The sequence below is a fragment of the Photinus pyralis genome, unplaced genomic scaffold (assembly GCF_008802855.1).
Source record: "Photinus pyralis isolate 1611_PpyrPB1 unplaced genomic scaffold, Ppyr1.3 Ppyr1.4_LG6, whole genome shotgun sequence".
NCBI classification, from domain to species: Eukaryota; Metazoa; Arthropoda; class Insecta; order Coleoptera; family Lampyridae; genus Photinus; species Photinus pyralis.
The window spans coordinates 37578896-37593731 of record NW_022170663.1 but is presented as its reverse complement, the minus strand read 5'-3'; the positions used below and the strand labels follow the sequence as shown (position 1 = coordinate 37593731).

At 37.1% G+C, this 14836-nt stretch overlaps 1 protein-coding gene and 4 non-coding genes across 5 annotated transcripts in view; 1 reads left to right on the top strand and 4 right to left on the bottom strand.

Annotated features, from left to right (window-relative positions):
• The window catches only part of LOC116174624, a 91071-nt gene extending 83063 nt beyond the window's left edge, over positions 1–8008 (top strand). The window contains exon 5 of the mRNA XM_031492564.1: positions 7950–8008. Coding sequence (XP_031348424.1) covers positions 7950–8008 — 59 coding nt within the window. The remainder of the gene's footprint in view (positions 1–7949) is intronic.
• Positions 8009–10437: 2429 nt separating this feature from the next.
• On the bottom strand, positions 10438–10510 carry Trnai-aau. Its single transcript has one exon. It is a non-coding gene; the product is annotated as a tRNA-Ile (tRNA).
• A 213-nt stretch (positions 10511–10723) lies between these two features.
• Trnai-aau lies at positions 10724–10797 on the bottom strand. The gene has a single exon. It is a non-coding gene; the product is annotated as a tRNA-Ile (tRNA).
• A 70-nt stretch (positions 10798–10867) lies between these two features.
• Trnai-aau lies at positions 10868–10941 on the bottom strand. The gene has a single exon. It is a non-coding gene; the product is annotated as a tRNA-Ile (tRNA).
• Positions 10942–11482: 541 nt separating this feature from the next.
• Positions 11483–11556, bottom strand: Trnai-aau. The gene has a single exon. It is a non-coding gene; the product is annotated as a tRNA-Ile (tRNA).
• Positions 11557–14836: the final 3280 nt, after the last annotated feature.

Sequence of the window (14836 nt, the reverse complement as noted above, 5' to 3'; positions counted from 1 at the left end):
TGATTGAAGGGAGGATCTTTTACTTCAAAATTTACACTCCTGCTGTCAACCCCATAAGCGAGGTTGCCACCCCTTCAACAATTTTAAATTGAACGTTGGGTCGAGTAACATCATTGGAAAGGGCTCTTAATTTCCTACACGCTTATGGTTTAGTTTTCAAATTCGAGCGACTATTTTTGGAAAATACACTTGACTGTAGGGCTTAGGTAAATGCAACAAATAAGTACTATCGATGATGACGATGATCACGATTCGTGGAAGTAATGTAATTTCTCATGGTCGGTGAGCACGTACAAATGTAAGAAACGGTTTCCTGCAAATTTACTGCATATTCAGAAAAATAGAGTTTCGCCTGTGAACAATATTGACTGTCGTTATCAGATGGGATTAAATTTCTTGGAGTAACAGGTAGCTGTACCTTCAATTCCAAACTTCATTCGATAGACTCCTTGGATTTTGTTGTGTAGGGAGTAGGTAACGATAAACTCAAACAAAAGAATCGGCTTTGTAGCTCAGTGGTAAAGCGTTGAGATACAAAACCGGAGGTCGGGTGTTCGAACCGTAGTTGAGCTGAATTTTTGATCTGTGGCAGAGATGGGAATTTCCTTAGATCATGTTTCCAGCATTCTGCCGGCTACTCCGAATTAGGTTTTCCTGCAGTTTTCCTAATTCGTAAAGTAAATACCGGAGTAGTATAGAACAACTTAAGACCTTCTACAGGGGCAGCTCTCAGCATTATGCGGGTTACTCTGTAATTGGGCGCAAGCCTGTTGAGGGTCTAGAACAAGAGAGACAATAAATAAATGCCTACATAAATAAGTAAATAAACACTTGCTACTTGAAAACTGCAGTCGGATGCAAAATAATTTGAAATTGTATGTGGATAATTATACCTTCCACCATTCAGAAATTAGATTTTTACATCTTTTTGGCAACATTGTCTCTTAATCTTTGGTCATGAATTGCGTCTTTGGTAGCGCCTAATTTGCTCTTTTTACCTTCTGTTTTACAAGTTACCGCAAGTAATTCCTTAGGATTTCAATCTTTTTTGTTATGCTTTTAGACAAATTCGATTGCATCCGTGTTAAAACTGCTACTTTATGTTATTAAATTATAATCCTCGAGGTAAAAAAAACCGGTGTCAGTGAATAAAACTCAAGAGCTGACCCACAACACCAGCATAATTCAGATGACCAATCGATCGATCGTATGTACTTTACACCAATATCGGATGTATACCTAATTATTCTTTCCGTCGCACCCTCATTCGTTAAAGGTGCTGTGCTGACCTTATTACATTACCTATCCATTTATTGTCGGTAATTAAAAAAATCTGAAGTATGTACTCCACTATTACTTGCAATTTTGGCTCTACATCTTTGATTTGTTTGAATTCCAGAATATTTTCTGAAATTAATTTTTTCCTTTTGCAACCCGTAAGCGCAAAGTAAATGTTGGAAGCTGATGGATTAGTATTAAACAAATAGTAAAATAGAAAACGTTTAGTGTACCTACTATTCAAACGACCCAATTTCTCAAATTTAACGATAGCAAATGGTAAACTCGTACATTATCCCAATTAAACACATTACAATTCGTAAACAACAAACATCTTTTGTGAGGTGCTTCGGGCTGCGATTCTGTAGGTAAGCGAAATAAGGAATATCTGGAGCAACCCCCACCCTCGCGCGATAAAGCTTAGGGTGGGATTTGTTTGTGACGCAGAGGGCTATTTGTAAACTAAATTCCGATTGGCTTTCTTTCGACCCCTAGCTCCACCTTTAAGTGTGTACCCCGCGTGAAAATTCCTGAAAAACTTTCCAGTTGATCATAAATGTGCCTCATATTCAGACAAGTTGACAGATTGCAGTATATATCTCAGTTACTCTAATGTTGACACATTTTAAATTTGTTTGCCTAGATAAAAGCCCTCGATTAATTATACATCAATGACAGTTTTATTAATTTTTTCTGTTCTTTTAAACAAAAACGAAGGTGACGTTCCCTTAAATTTCAATTCGCCTTTCGCAATTATCGGTGCTTCCTTCATTACGTAAAGTTCGTACCTATCGGTGGTATTTCGTTAAGGGTTGAATTTGAACAAGAATGTAAGTGTCGTGTACATTTTTGAGGTGTTAATAATTTTTTCATTATGTTGGATATTAAACCTAGTGCGGAGTATTTGAGTAGAAGCTCTACGTTCAGCAATTTTTCTATGCTTTTTGCCGGTACGTATATATCTCATCCTTTTTATATATAACAACACACAGATAATCCAGATTCAGTTCTATGTGCACATTCAACTCACGAAAATTCCCTTAAATGATAAGAGTAAATAAGTTTACTCCAAAGGCGTTATAGACACTTAATTTGGCAAATTTAAGAGAGTCAGATCTTACACCATTGCCAAAGATTATTTGTGATAACTTTCAGAGGATTGACCTCATGTTGCGTTCTTCCTAGTAAACAAACATGTCATAGGTACTCCTTACCTGAAAACACACCAAAGATACTGATACTTGCGCGTCGCTGGCATTTTAACATAAATGTTAAATATTTTGGCTCGCCATGTACATTGTAAAGGTGGAACATGTAAAAATCCAGACACGAACATCTTGTTGGGGTTTAAAAATGGGTTTTATTTTCCGTATAAGTAAGTATTATGCTTACTGTAAGACTATTGTTTCAGTCTTCCTTCTTACCATAGGCCATTGTTCGAACTTTTCTTTGGACGCGGTCCGTCATCTTTTGCTCGAGTCCTGTTCCCACTTGCTTGGCTGCCAAATTCCATTTCCAGTTGACATCCTTCGCTTTAATTGCAGTTCCACCGTATTTCTCAAGTCCAGTTGACCTTAGTATTAGTCCGATTCATTTGCTTGCGAACCAATCTGTAACGCCATTTTCGTGGTACCACTGTTTGGTGGAATTAGATTAGTGGTAGCTTGCCAGATGGGTAATCCACCTGATGCCGCAGTTCCGTAAGCACTTCTGGTAGGTACATTTGCTGGTTCATGGTCCCAGAAGTAGCGAAAGTTTCACTTTTCAGTCCACAACTGCAGATTGCTTGTCAGACATGGACCTTTTTTGGGGAATTTTGGCTTGTTTTTGATTTTGCATTCTGCCGGGAGTCGGGACACTCTTCCGGTCAACCAATGTATAGAATTCCTGCCCAGGAATTTAATAGAAAACTGCCAGGCAGTACGTTTTGACGTCCATAACCACCCAATCGTATTTTGTTAACAAATTTTCTCAAGCGCTGCTTTGCCTCCAAATTCCGCTTTACCGGTCCGGCCCCATCCGAACATTAAAACTCCATCCAGCTCTCTTCTCCGCTTCGCTTCGCTACTTTCAGGTTTCGTCTCGTGACCTCTAAGTCTGGTCTCGCCCTTGTTCAGTCTCGTCATACTATCCAAAAATGATGTAGAGCATATAAAAGGCACCAAGAAGGCATGACAATAATAATAATGACCCATTCCTTATCTATCTGCTAAATTTGTAAAATCTTACTTTCATGGTCTTAACTACGCGCTAAATATGTACCTAAGTAACCTATACCTACAGTAATTTGGATATGTCATATGTTCACAATATACATCTTACCTTCAGCAGCGCTTTTATTTACAGAATTTCGCAAGAACACAAAGAAAAGTGTAAACTCATACTAAAGTACCTATAGCATTTTAGCCCCAATATGGCGACCAGAACGAACCACCAATAAAAAAAGATATACCCGGTTATATCCACTGTACTAATTCAGTCACTGTACATACCTATACCTAGAAATGATTGGATTTAATGCCATAAACTTGTGAAAATACAATGATAGAGGGGTTTTAGGAATCCGCGAGATCCTATTAAGTATTATAACCAAATCTTGTTTTTCCCGCATAGACAATTACCATTATTTGAGTAAGCAGGTATTGCTATTGCTATTGATGAGGGTACAGGTTTAATAAATCAATTGTCCGCCAATAAATTAAAATAAAGCTGATGTCGAAAGGCTTCCTGGATTTAAGAAAAATTACAGTTGTAAGACCTTAAGTCCTAAATCAGTAAGGTCAAGAACGGTTTATGTAAACAATTGGAATTCGTGCTACTTCAATGGATTTTCTTGATTAAAATTTAAAAAAAACAGTACAAATAAATTACAAAAAAAACTTCGAGATTAAACGAGAGTCACGACAGAGTCTCATCGAGACTCTCACCGAGACTGATGGTTAGTCGAAAGGAGACTGAACCTTGGTCTCGTTTCGAATTTCTGCCTAATAGACATTAAATAACCTCAAATCTTTTGTATAAAACTTTTTTTGATACCTTGTATATTTGCCCCGATAATAGACCGTTTCCAGACTACAAGTAAATACGAGAACTAATGACTAATTGCCGCTTAAAAATACGCAATACTTCAAAACATTTAAAGTGTACACATGGCAATTTTGCAACAATCTTTAACATATCCTGAAATTACAACTCTCAAGGACCAAGTCTTCAAAGGATTTAAAATGTGCACAGTGCCATTATACAACGAACTACTGCACCCGACGCGTAAGAAGATCATGCACCCCCCATTATTCATATTCTATTAATTGCACATATTAGTGCGCCACGGTGCCAGTTGGCTTCTCTTGCAGACTCTAAATTAGTCATATGTGCTGTAGACTTCTTATATGCCGATACCAGAAATTTAAGTAGGTATGTCAAATATTTAAAATGTGCACAATGTGATTTTACAAAACAGCAACACCATGTCCTGAAGCGGCATCTCTTAACTCACAAAACCTAAAAGGATTTAAAATGTGGACACTGAATGGTGTTATATGGAAATGTTAGGCAATGTCATATATAAGAAGTTCGCAGGGATAGGCGATGCAACGTTCATCGGGTGTGCTATTATCCATATAAGCAAAAACGAGTGTTTGTCTGTACGTCTCTTATGACTGTCTAAGCCGTTCATTCGATTCCGATGACACTTCATGGAATGGTTGGACGTATGCCCGCGAAAGTTTCTGAGTTAGTACAACACTTTCCGAAACTCCCACGCGAACGGAAACAGCAAAAACAGGCTATTCTATTTTACAGTCAAAAATATACTTGATATTTCGAAAGAACTTCCCGAAGTTGGACTTCCCAAAGGCGGTACGAGGTTCGCCGCGACTGCTAGTTTCTAATAGTTCAGTGATTTTTGATTTTCAATGCCTCTCGGTAATTAGTAGGCCGTTCAAAATTGTAAACAATAAAAATGTTTTTTTAATTTCCTCTCAAAATATAGAGGTTTCCGAAACATAAAAAATTAATATCTCGGGAACCAGTTGATTGATCCGGCCCATATTCGGTCATTTTAAATAGGACATTAATTTTGATCTAAGTAGGCCTCGTCGTTTTTGGGTTATCGCAAAAAAATCATATTTTAAGCTGATAAATTTGATTTGAACCGACCAAACGTCATTCGGTCAAAAATGTATTCCGATTAGTGCGGTTTGTTTTGGATTTTTGATATTGTTAATAGTTTTGTTGAAAACAATTTAAAGGTGAATAGGTGTGTTTTAAAAAAAAGTCATGTCTTCGGAACCGTTGACCGATCGGGCATTTTAAAGAAGACATTAGACGCGTATACAGTATAAATTTGCTCCAAATCGGTTGTAAAAAGAAGGAACGCTCGATATTGCTCAAGATTTAATGTAAATTGTTCCTCTTACATCAGTAGCGTCGTTGATTATCAGGAAAGAAAGCGAAGCACAAAGGGCTTATAAATAAAGTACCACGCACAAGCGATCGATTTCACAAATTAATTAAAGAAATCTTCATTACCTTAACGTGTTATCCGGTCGTAACTGCGATTTTCAACAAACAGAACGCACAAAAACCAACCAAAATTATAGTTATTTATTATATAAGTCAAGAGTACCAAGCTTAAGTCCTGCTGTCGCGATCGTTCCCATAGAAACAGCACTGTCATATGTTCGGAACGTCATTTTATACCGTGCGTCGCGGCCCATTTGAAATAAGAATGACAGATGTCATTAGAATGCACAATCATCTGTTTCACTTTATCTGTCCTTGCGGTTAAGGGGCGACTTAGCTTGCCCATTCATACTTATTAATGTCAGTTAATTATAAATTAAACAAATTAGAAGGCGATTATTTAAACAAAATTACACATCATTAAATAAATAATTCTAAATAAATTCAACAATGACCTCACATTCAAATGATATGATTGAGATTGTATTCAATCTCCACATTTCAAGTTAAAAATAATTGAAATTCGACACATACACTGAAAGTGCTGAAAGCAAATAAAACGTTCGCATTATGGGGTAGTTTACACAGAAATGCTTTGCTACAGAAATAAAACTAACGGACTGTTGTTCTTGTTATGCCCAGGGGAATATTTAGAGTTTCAACTTTGCATGCTCGGGCTGTTGCTATACCCTGAGACATGTTTTCTCACGATTTTCTTTTACGGCCTGTGGACAGGACGCTACAATTACATATATGGACATACCATATAACAGTAAGAGTTGCGTACTTCTGCGGTTACTAGAACATCCAACAGACACTTACCTAGCTAGCTCAAATTACACAATTTAGTTTTTTTCCTTGTTAAATTTTCCCTAAGGCCAAAACTGGGTTCGGATACAACAAGAAAATCAATATTGATTTAAAACCCTTAGAAACTCGAAAGACTCGATGGACTCAATCAAATTCCGCAAATTTCAAAGAAATCACTACTCACATTTTCAATAGAATCCGAAATAACATTCGGATAAGAAGAAATGAAAACAATCTGACATCATTATTCGCGACGACACTCGAAATTCCATCCACACCGCAAAAATTGATAAAAACACCTGCATCGCTTATCTCGCACGTGACATTGTTTGTCAAAAAACCAATTAATTATTGTCCGATAACAATTTTTATCAAGAGCTGACCAGGTAAAACTTTAAACTCGCAAAAAATTTTTGATAAAATGTTACAGGTTTTAAATTTATAAAAAAATAAATTGTTTCGTAAGTCTGTCTGTGAGTATAATAATAACAAATAGAGCAATGTTATCCTATATTCAATTTAAGACACCCTGTATAGTTGTAACTTTCTCTTAATCCTCTTTTCTTCAAAAACCAAAGTTTGGACGTCCGGGTAAGTGCAATGGTACCCCTGGCACTTCTCTTTGTGGGTCCATGGATGTAAGGAACCAAGATCTAGTGTGTCACCAACCACATTGTAGAAAATCTGGCTTTTTTTAATGTTAAAAAAACGGATTGCTGTAAAGATTCCGATTTTATGAAGACACCCTGTATGAGGACTATGGTAATACCTTCAGTTGTCAAATTGAATGCTCCAATTGCTTTTAACCCTCACCCTGAGATTTACAAGGATTAACCAATCGTGTGCTATAATCTTTAGTGCATATGGAGCAAAAGTACTGCCTTACTACTCCTCTTGAGGGAATAAAGTACAGGGACTACAAAAATGATATTTTGTATATGGGTATGCAGTTACCAGTTTCGTTCAGGCAGAAAAGACAGCGGTGTCGCATCACGTGATGATTGTACCGTACTCGGTCGTATTCGGTAGGTTAAGGAAAAGTCGCGGATACTGTCGAGACGGTACTTACTTAATAGTGCGCAATTGTTTTGATAATTCCAATCTAAAATTCTCGCATATCTCCTTTAATAGGATTACGAGCATGTTATGAGGCGTATTATTCAGAAAGTTTACTTTTGCTACACGAGCGAACTTGCGAACGAGTCGAGCAAGTGATCCCGAGTAAATAAGGGTTATTTGTGTTACATATGACGTTATTTCCAATGTCTCTGATGGTCGCATGGATTGCTAAGTCTTCATTCATCATATTTAACTAAAGCTGTAGTTTACAAAAACCGATGTCTTAAATGAATGAAATTTATGTTTACAGAGTTGTTAAAAGCATATCTTTGTTTCAGATACTTCCTACAAGGGATCATGGAGCACTCACGCTGCCGCACCAACGCAAGGTGAGTAGTTAGTTTAGTACGTTCATCGTGAATTGCTGGAAATTCGTAATCCGTCGACGCGTATCCGTCACATTTCATATCGCACGCGCGCGGGTGCGGAATGCGTATGACTTATCGATTCTTGGGCGAGAAATGACAATTTGTATTGAAACGCGAAACAATACAAAACATTTACAGGCGAACGCTAAATGGAAGTTGGCAGAAAGGATATGAGCTGTGAGAGTGACGGAAGCGTCCCTGTAGGAGTTTGTATTAGCCCCGGCGGCAGGAAACCGCCCGCGCCTCACTCTTTCCCGTGCCAGCTCTCGAATTTCCTGCCGCACTCGTAGGAATCCGTTTTCCCAGGAACCGCCACTCTTAGTCCAGGAATTTATGAGATTTTATTTTAGCTGTTGAGGAAATTTGTATTAGTGGATTTGTCGTATGGGCGTTATCGGATTTATAAAATCGCGAACTTCGCTCTACTCGTAACATTGACGGAGAAAAATTACGAATTTGGGAGTAATATTATTTATTCCCTCGTTATCCTTCATTAAGTTGTATACAAAGCTAGCAGGGCGATAATTAAGGGATGTACAGAATTTACGGGCGAAATAAACCACATGGTGAAACTACTACAAAGCGCCGCGAGATTAAATAAACGGAAGAAAGGAAAATATTCCTTGCATTTTTAAATTAGAGCCACCTATTGGGTGCACAACGCATTTGTGAATAAAATAACACCCCCATACATACAAAGTTTGGCTATTAAATAACAGAAACGTGTAAAACGGTTTTTTTTTGTAAAAATTATGAATCATTTTCCATTGTTGGAAGCAGCCGTTTCTGTTAAGCTTTTACAGAAACCCCTGCAGAAACCATTGCCTTTTTGGCCTCTTCTTTCAAACTTTCTCGCTTTGGGTTTTCAAAACTTCCCAGTTTGACGCTATGAAAAGTTTTCCAGTGCATCAACCGGCGTTGAATTCGGGGTCATATTGAAAAAGCCATGCCATGTCAAGTATCACACCGTTTCGCTCACACTTTTTCATGTTAAAATCTTCAGTTAAAATTTGTTGAACTGTTTGCTTATAAATGTTTAAATTTTTCTGGCTGTGTGTGTACCGACGTTAGGACCTACCTTTCGTACTTACTTCCCAGGCTAGCTCAGGTAAAAATGGATTAAGAACATGAAGGAATTAATTTTTTGTCTACTGAATGATAATCTCATTAATAGTCAAAACTTTGTAATCAAATTTTGGAAAAATACTAGCTCAAACTGATACTGATATACAGGGTGAGTTTTTTTTTCATTTTAAGCATTGGGATCTCGGAAACCATTCGGTTAAATGAGGAAAGAGTTGTCGTTTTAAGAGCTTATTTAAGATATGCTTTTGTTTTTTGAAAAAATGCACAGTTCACTAGATTAGAGCGAAAAACAGATTTAGTGATTTTTCATTTAATTGTTGTAGAATCGTTATTATTAGAAATACAACAAAATGACACGAATAAAAGTTTTAGACATTTTAATGCTTAACATGATGAACATACTAATATATTTTTAGATCTTACAATTTTTGAGTTATAATACAAACTTTAAATTTTTTAAATGGTAGTCATAGTTGGCTTTGACATTTTTAAAAAGGACAAATTTTTCTCTTTATAACGATATAAGGCTTGTCAAATGTACTTTAATAAATAAACGCCCTGCAGTAATTTTCGTATTATTGAGAGGTAAGTAAACAGAGTTGGCCATGGAAAACAATATCTAGTGAGATGTAAGTTTACGTTATCACTTGAAAATTATAAAAGAAGAATAAATATTAATAAATGTACCTTATTACCTAAGTGGAAAAAATTTACAATTTTTGTTCTTTGCATATTTCTGTATTTCTAATACTAACGATTCTACAACAGTTAAATGAAAAATCACTAAATCTGTTTTTCGCTCACATCTAGTAATCTGTGGATTTTTGTAAAAAAACAAAAGCATATCTTGAATAAGCACTTAAAACTACAACTCTTTCCTCATTTAACCGAATCTGTATGTCTTACGGTTTCCGAGATCCTAATGCTTAAAATGAAAAAAACTCACCCTGTATATTTAAAGAGATTATGCAAATTCCATACTGGCGTGTGTTTGATACAAACTGTTTACTCTTGGTAAAAAGCAATAACTATCATGAAAATTACAAAAGAATATCTCACAATAGAATACATTTTGTGGGGTATTTAACTCCCAAGTTCTACGTGAACTTCACACTACAATAATAATATAAACTCAAACTGGCAACGTTTAAAATGGCCACCAGAATGTCTACTTCCTCCAAAAGCTAACCGCAACCCGCTAAAATTTGAAACGACGTTCTAACCAACTGAGCTAATGGTCCTACACTCCCAAGTGACTTTTTGAGATGCCCTTGCCGCAGATGTTGTGGAATTTAGTGGGTCAAAAAGCGATTGGCCATGGGGGGATCGAACCCACGACCTTCGCGTTATTAGCACGACGCTCTAACCAACTGAGCTAATGGGCCTACACTCTCAAGGACTTTTTGAGATGCCCTTGCCGCAGATGTTGTGGAATTTAGTGGGTCAAAAAGCGATTAGCCATGGGGGGATCGAACCCACGACCTTCGCGTTATTAGCACGACGCTCTAACCAACTGAGCTAATGGGCCTACACTCTCAAGGACTTTTTGAGATGCCTTGCCGCAGATGTTGGGCGAATTTGGTGGGCCAAAAAGCGATTGGCCCATGGGGGGATCGAACCCACGACCTTCGCGTTATTAGCACGACGCTCTAACCAACTGAGCTAATGGGCCTGTACTTTCAGGGACTTCTTGAGTTGCTCTTGTCGCAGACGTTGGGGAATTTGGTGGGTCAAAAAGCGATTGGCCCATGGGGGGATCGAACCCACGACCTTCGCGTTATTAGCACGACGCTCTAACCAACTGAGCTAATGGGCCTATAATCTCCGTACTTGCTGAAATTTTATCTGCGGCAGCCATAGTGTAATATTATTGTTCTCAAGTATGTAACAGTTAATAAATAAAGTTTGAACTGCAACGTCCAAATCGGCCAATTCTATTATAATGCACTTTTAGTCTGGTATATTGTATTATTATCCGTTCATTGAATATTATAGCATATTACAACATTTCGTAATGGGCTCTTCATTTTCTCCAGATTAAGGAATGATAGCAAACAAAATTTCAGCATCACATCAGGACACAATTGCGTCTTTCGACAATACCAAAAAATAACATTTGGAACCCTCTTTTGTCAATACGAATTGAGCTCGGGAGTCGGGGCTATTAATATTTTTCATTATAAATACCTACAGGAAGCGGATTGGCCATATCTAATCCGATAGCACAAGTTTCTCTCTATTTAAAAATTTAACATTATGCCAATAAAATCTATTAAATCAAATCGCGATACAATTTATTATAGTATGTAATACATAATATATACTTTAATGTAAATATTCATTTATAAAAAAAAATCTGGCCCATGGGGGGATCGAACCCACGACCTTCGCGTTATTAGCACGACGCTCTAACCAACTGAGCTAATGGGCCTGTTGCAAACAAGTAATATTCTGTGTTATTTCCTAGCCATTGATTTATTTGTAAATATCAACATGGAATGAGTTACCTATATCGTTGAGTGAAGGTTCAATTCAATGCTTATATATATATATATATATAAATGAGTTGCTGTCGAGTCATCTTTGGAACGGTTTCCCATGTAAACAAAAATTCCAAAGGTGACTCGACAGAAATCAGCAACTCAGGGGTGGATGGGGCCGGCGGGATACCGGGAACTTTCCCGGTGGGCCGGTAGGATCCATGAGCGCTTTGCGGCTGGCAGCATCACTCAAATGAAAACACAAAACAGAGATATAGAGCCAGGCTACGTCACCACTAATTGCAAGGAATTATTTTAATTAATATTCGAAGATGACGGTGCATATAACATATTATCAAAGTCCTCTCAATAAGATCTTGTTGAAGGCTACCACATTCGCTTTGTAGGTGCCCACCTCCGACGTCCCGTTCACCCGCAATTCGTATTTTGGTGGATCTTGCTAAAAACCCTCCACAAAACAGTACCTACTCAATTTTAGGGGACTTCTCATAGCTCCAGCTTCTATTGGCGACACGAGAAAGAGAGACCGCGATTCGAGCACTTAAGAAACTTTTAGGTGCTCACAATCGGACCAAAACTGTAGAAGAAGAAGGAAAAATCGCCACGTTAGTACAACACGCTTCGGGATGGCTCCCAGATGTCGCCAACCGCATCATGTAGTAACTTGTTAATTACACGACGTCGGTAGCACTCCTTGTCTTCCTCCAAGCGTTTTTCTACAGACCCGCATTTGCTGCCAGCCAGCTAAACTACCGTTGACACAAATTTGCAAATATGCTCTAAAAATAAAATAACTAATAGTAATAAGGATATTTAAATGAGTAAATTGGAAGAAAATTGAGAATTTGTATGTTAAGACTCTTAAAATCAAGCCATTGAATCGATTAAAGGTAGATTTTCACAAAGTATACAGATTTCTGTATGGATCTTTCCTTTTTAAATGCACATAATTTCCCTGATATTAAAAATGAAGTATTGCCTAATAATCTACTGGAAAAACGTTGGGAAAAAATGCCAGACCTGTCGGGGGCAATCACAATTGCTTCCGAACGATGATGCAGATAAAAAACAAAGTGTAGATGATTTCTCTAAAAATTCCGTTTGTGGTAGTTGGCTAAACTGTTTTAGATGCTCTTATAGTGCGATTACCAGTAGAATTTATATCAAGAAACATTATAGCGAATATTCCAGAAATTCCGAGGCGCCATGAAAGAAGAAGAATCGGCGATAAAGAGCGAAGACAGATGTGACGCAATCTTTCCGGGAAATACGACGTGTTTGTTAGAGAACATTCTAGAATACTCGGGAGCCTCCAGGGAGAACGGCGTTTTCTATATAAGCAAATCAAATTGCGTTTCAATCAGTTCCAATTTCAACGCCGAAATAATGGATAGTTCGCGCTTATAATTACTGTTATAAATTAATCCATTTTAAGACTTATACATTAATTAATTGATTCTTATTCTTTTGCAATTCTGAAATGTATAATTCCGATTAAGGAACAGATTGTGTAAGAATAATCTAAAAGCATTTATGTTGTTTGGTAACCATATCGTAGGCCCCTTCTTTTTACCTGGCAATTTAACAGGAGAGGTGTACCTGGAGTTACAACGAGTACTTGGAAAATCGTCTAGTATTTCAGCAAGATGGTGCGCCACCCCACTATGCTGCAAGAGTTCGTCAATATTTGGACCAAACGTTTCCAGGACAATGAATTGGAAGAAGAGGAGCTATTGAATGGCCTCCTCATTCCCCGGACTTAAATCCGTTGGATTTTTTTTATGAGGCCATTTAAAAACTACAATTTATGGTAGTCAGCCAACTTGCGACAAAGAATAATTCGCGGAATAATTGATGAATGTCGTCAAATTACACCAGAAGTTTTTCAAAATGTACGGGAAAGGTTCGAACAAAACGTGTATTATTGAATGGAAGTCGAAGGCCAGTATTTTCAACATTTACTTGATTCATTTTAGCTTTAAGCACATAAAATAAAATTGATTTAAAACTGAAGGGTTATAATCCACATAAAAATACCTTCAAAATAAGGTATCACTCGATTTTTTCGTAAATGTTTTGACGTCCCCAAAATAGGCTCTGTTTCGTTTTCAAATGGCCACCCTGTACTTTGGAAATTAATGTGTATACTTCTACATCTCCTCAGATTCCGGTATAATTGCAGATTTTTACTTTTTGGTGTACTGAATCGTACTTAGTTGTGCGAACTAGGATGGCTTATATCTCCTTAAGGGGTCATCTACGAGAAACATTTTTATCAGACTTTTTTAATCAGAAAATAATGCGGAATCGCGTAGTGAAGCGCTTTACCTATAGAAAAGGTACACCCTGTAGATAACTGTCTGTAAAAGTATCTACGTATCTCAACATGTACCGGGTGTGTCCTATTTTAGGCGAGACAGCTTTTAAATTGTTTTTAAATATAGAGACTTGCGACCCTGTGCCACTCTTTTTGTGAAGCTCACAACACCACAACAGAATCAATCTTAGCTACGTTTATTCTGAGATACAGGGTGGTACGTAAGTTTGACTTTCTGGGATGTTATCATATAAGTTAGAAAAAAGGTAAAAAGTGTCTATTTTATATATTTATACGTACAATAGAGTAGTGTAGTACAACGAATTTTTGGCCACCATTTCTGAGATTTGACCCAATGTTGGTATTTTTTAAATGCAACACCTTGTATATCTTAGCGTCAATTGTTTTGCATTTTTTCTCAATTACATTGATGTATTGTGATACCTATTTTCCAACGAAGTTGGGTATACTATTGCAGCCACTTCTCTGAATGCGTAAGCTGCACAATATCAATATTATTTTATTTATCCAGATATTTTTTTGTAATTTGGTCGCAGATGCCTCTGTTAAAGGAAAACACCTCACATTGTAAACATTAGATGTGCGCAGGTGCAGTAATGTGCCAACTTCTCTATTTATGATCATATTTATTGCTGACGGTATAGAACCATGTCACTTCAAAATTTTTAAAAGTATGAAATAATACCTATAATACAGTGTGTTCCGTGATTGAGTTCACTATACGTGTAATTGATCACAAATTTTTGAATTTCGTTTTAATGCTTTGGGATTCAGGCCTGCTTGATCTGAATTTCAAGCACATTTTAAAATCCAAGATGATCGTGACAACTGACAAAAAAGTAACTTTATGTTGAAATAAAGTGCCATTTCGG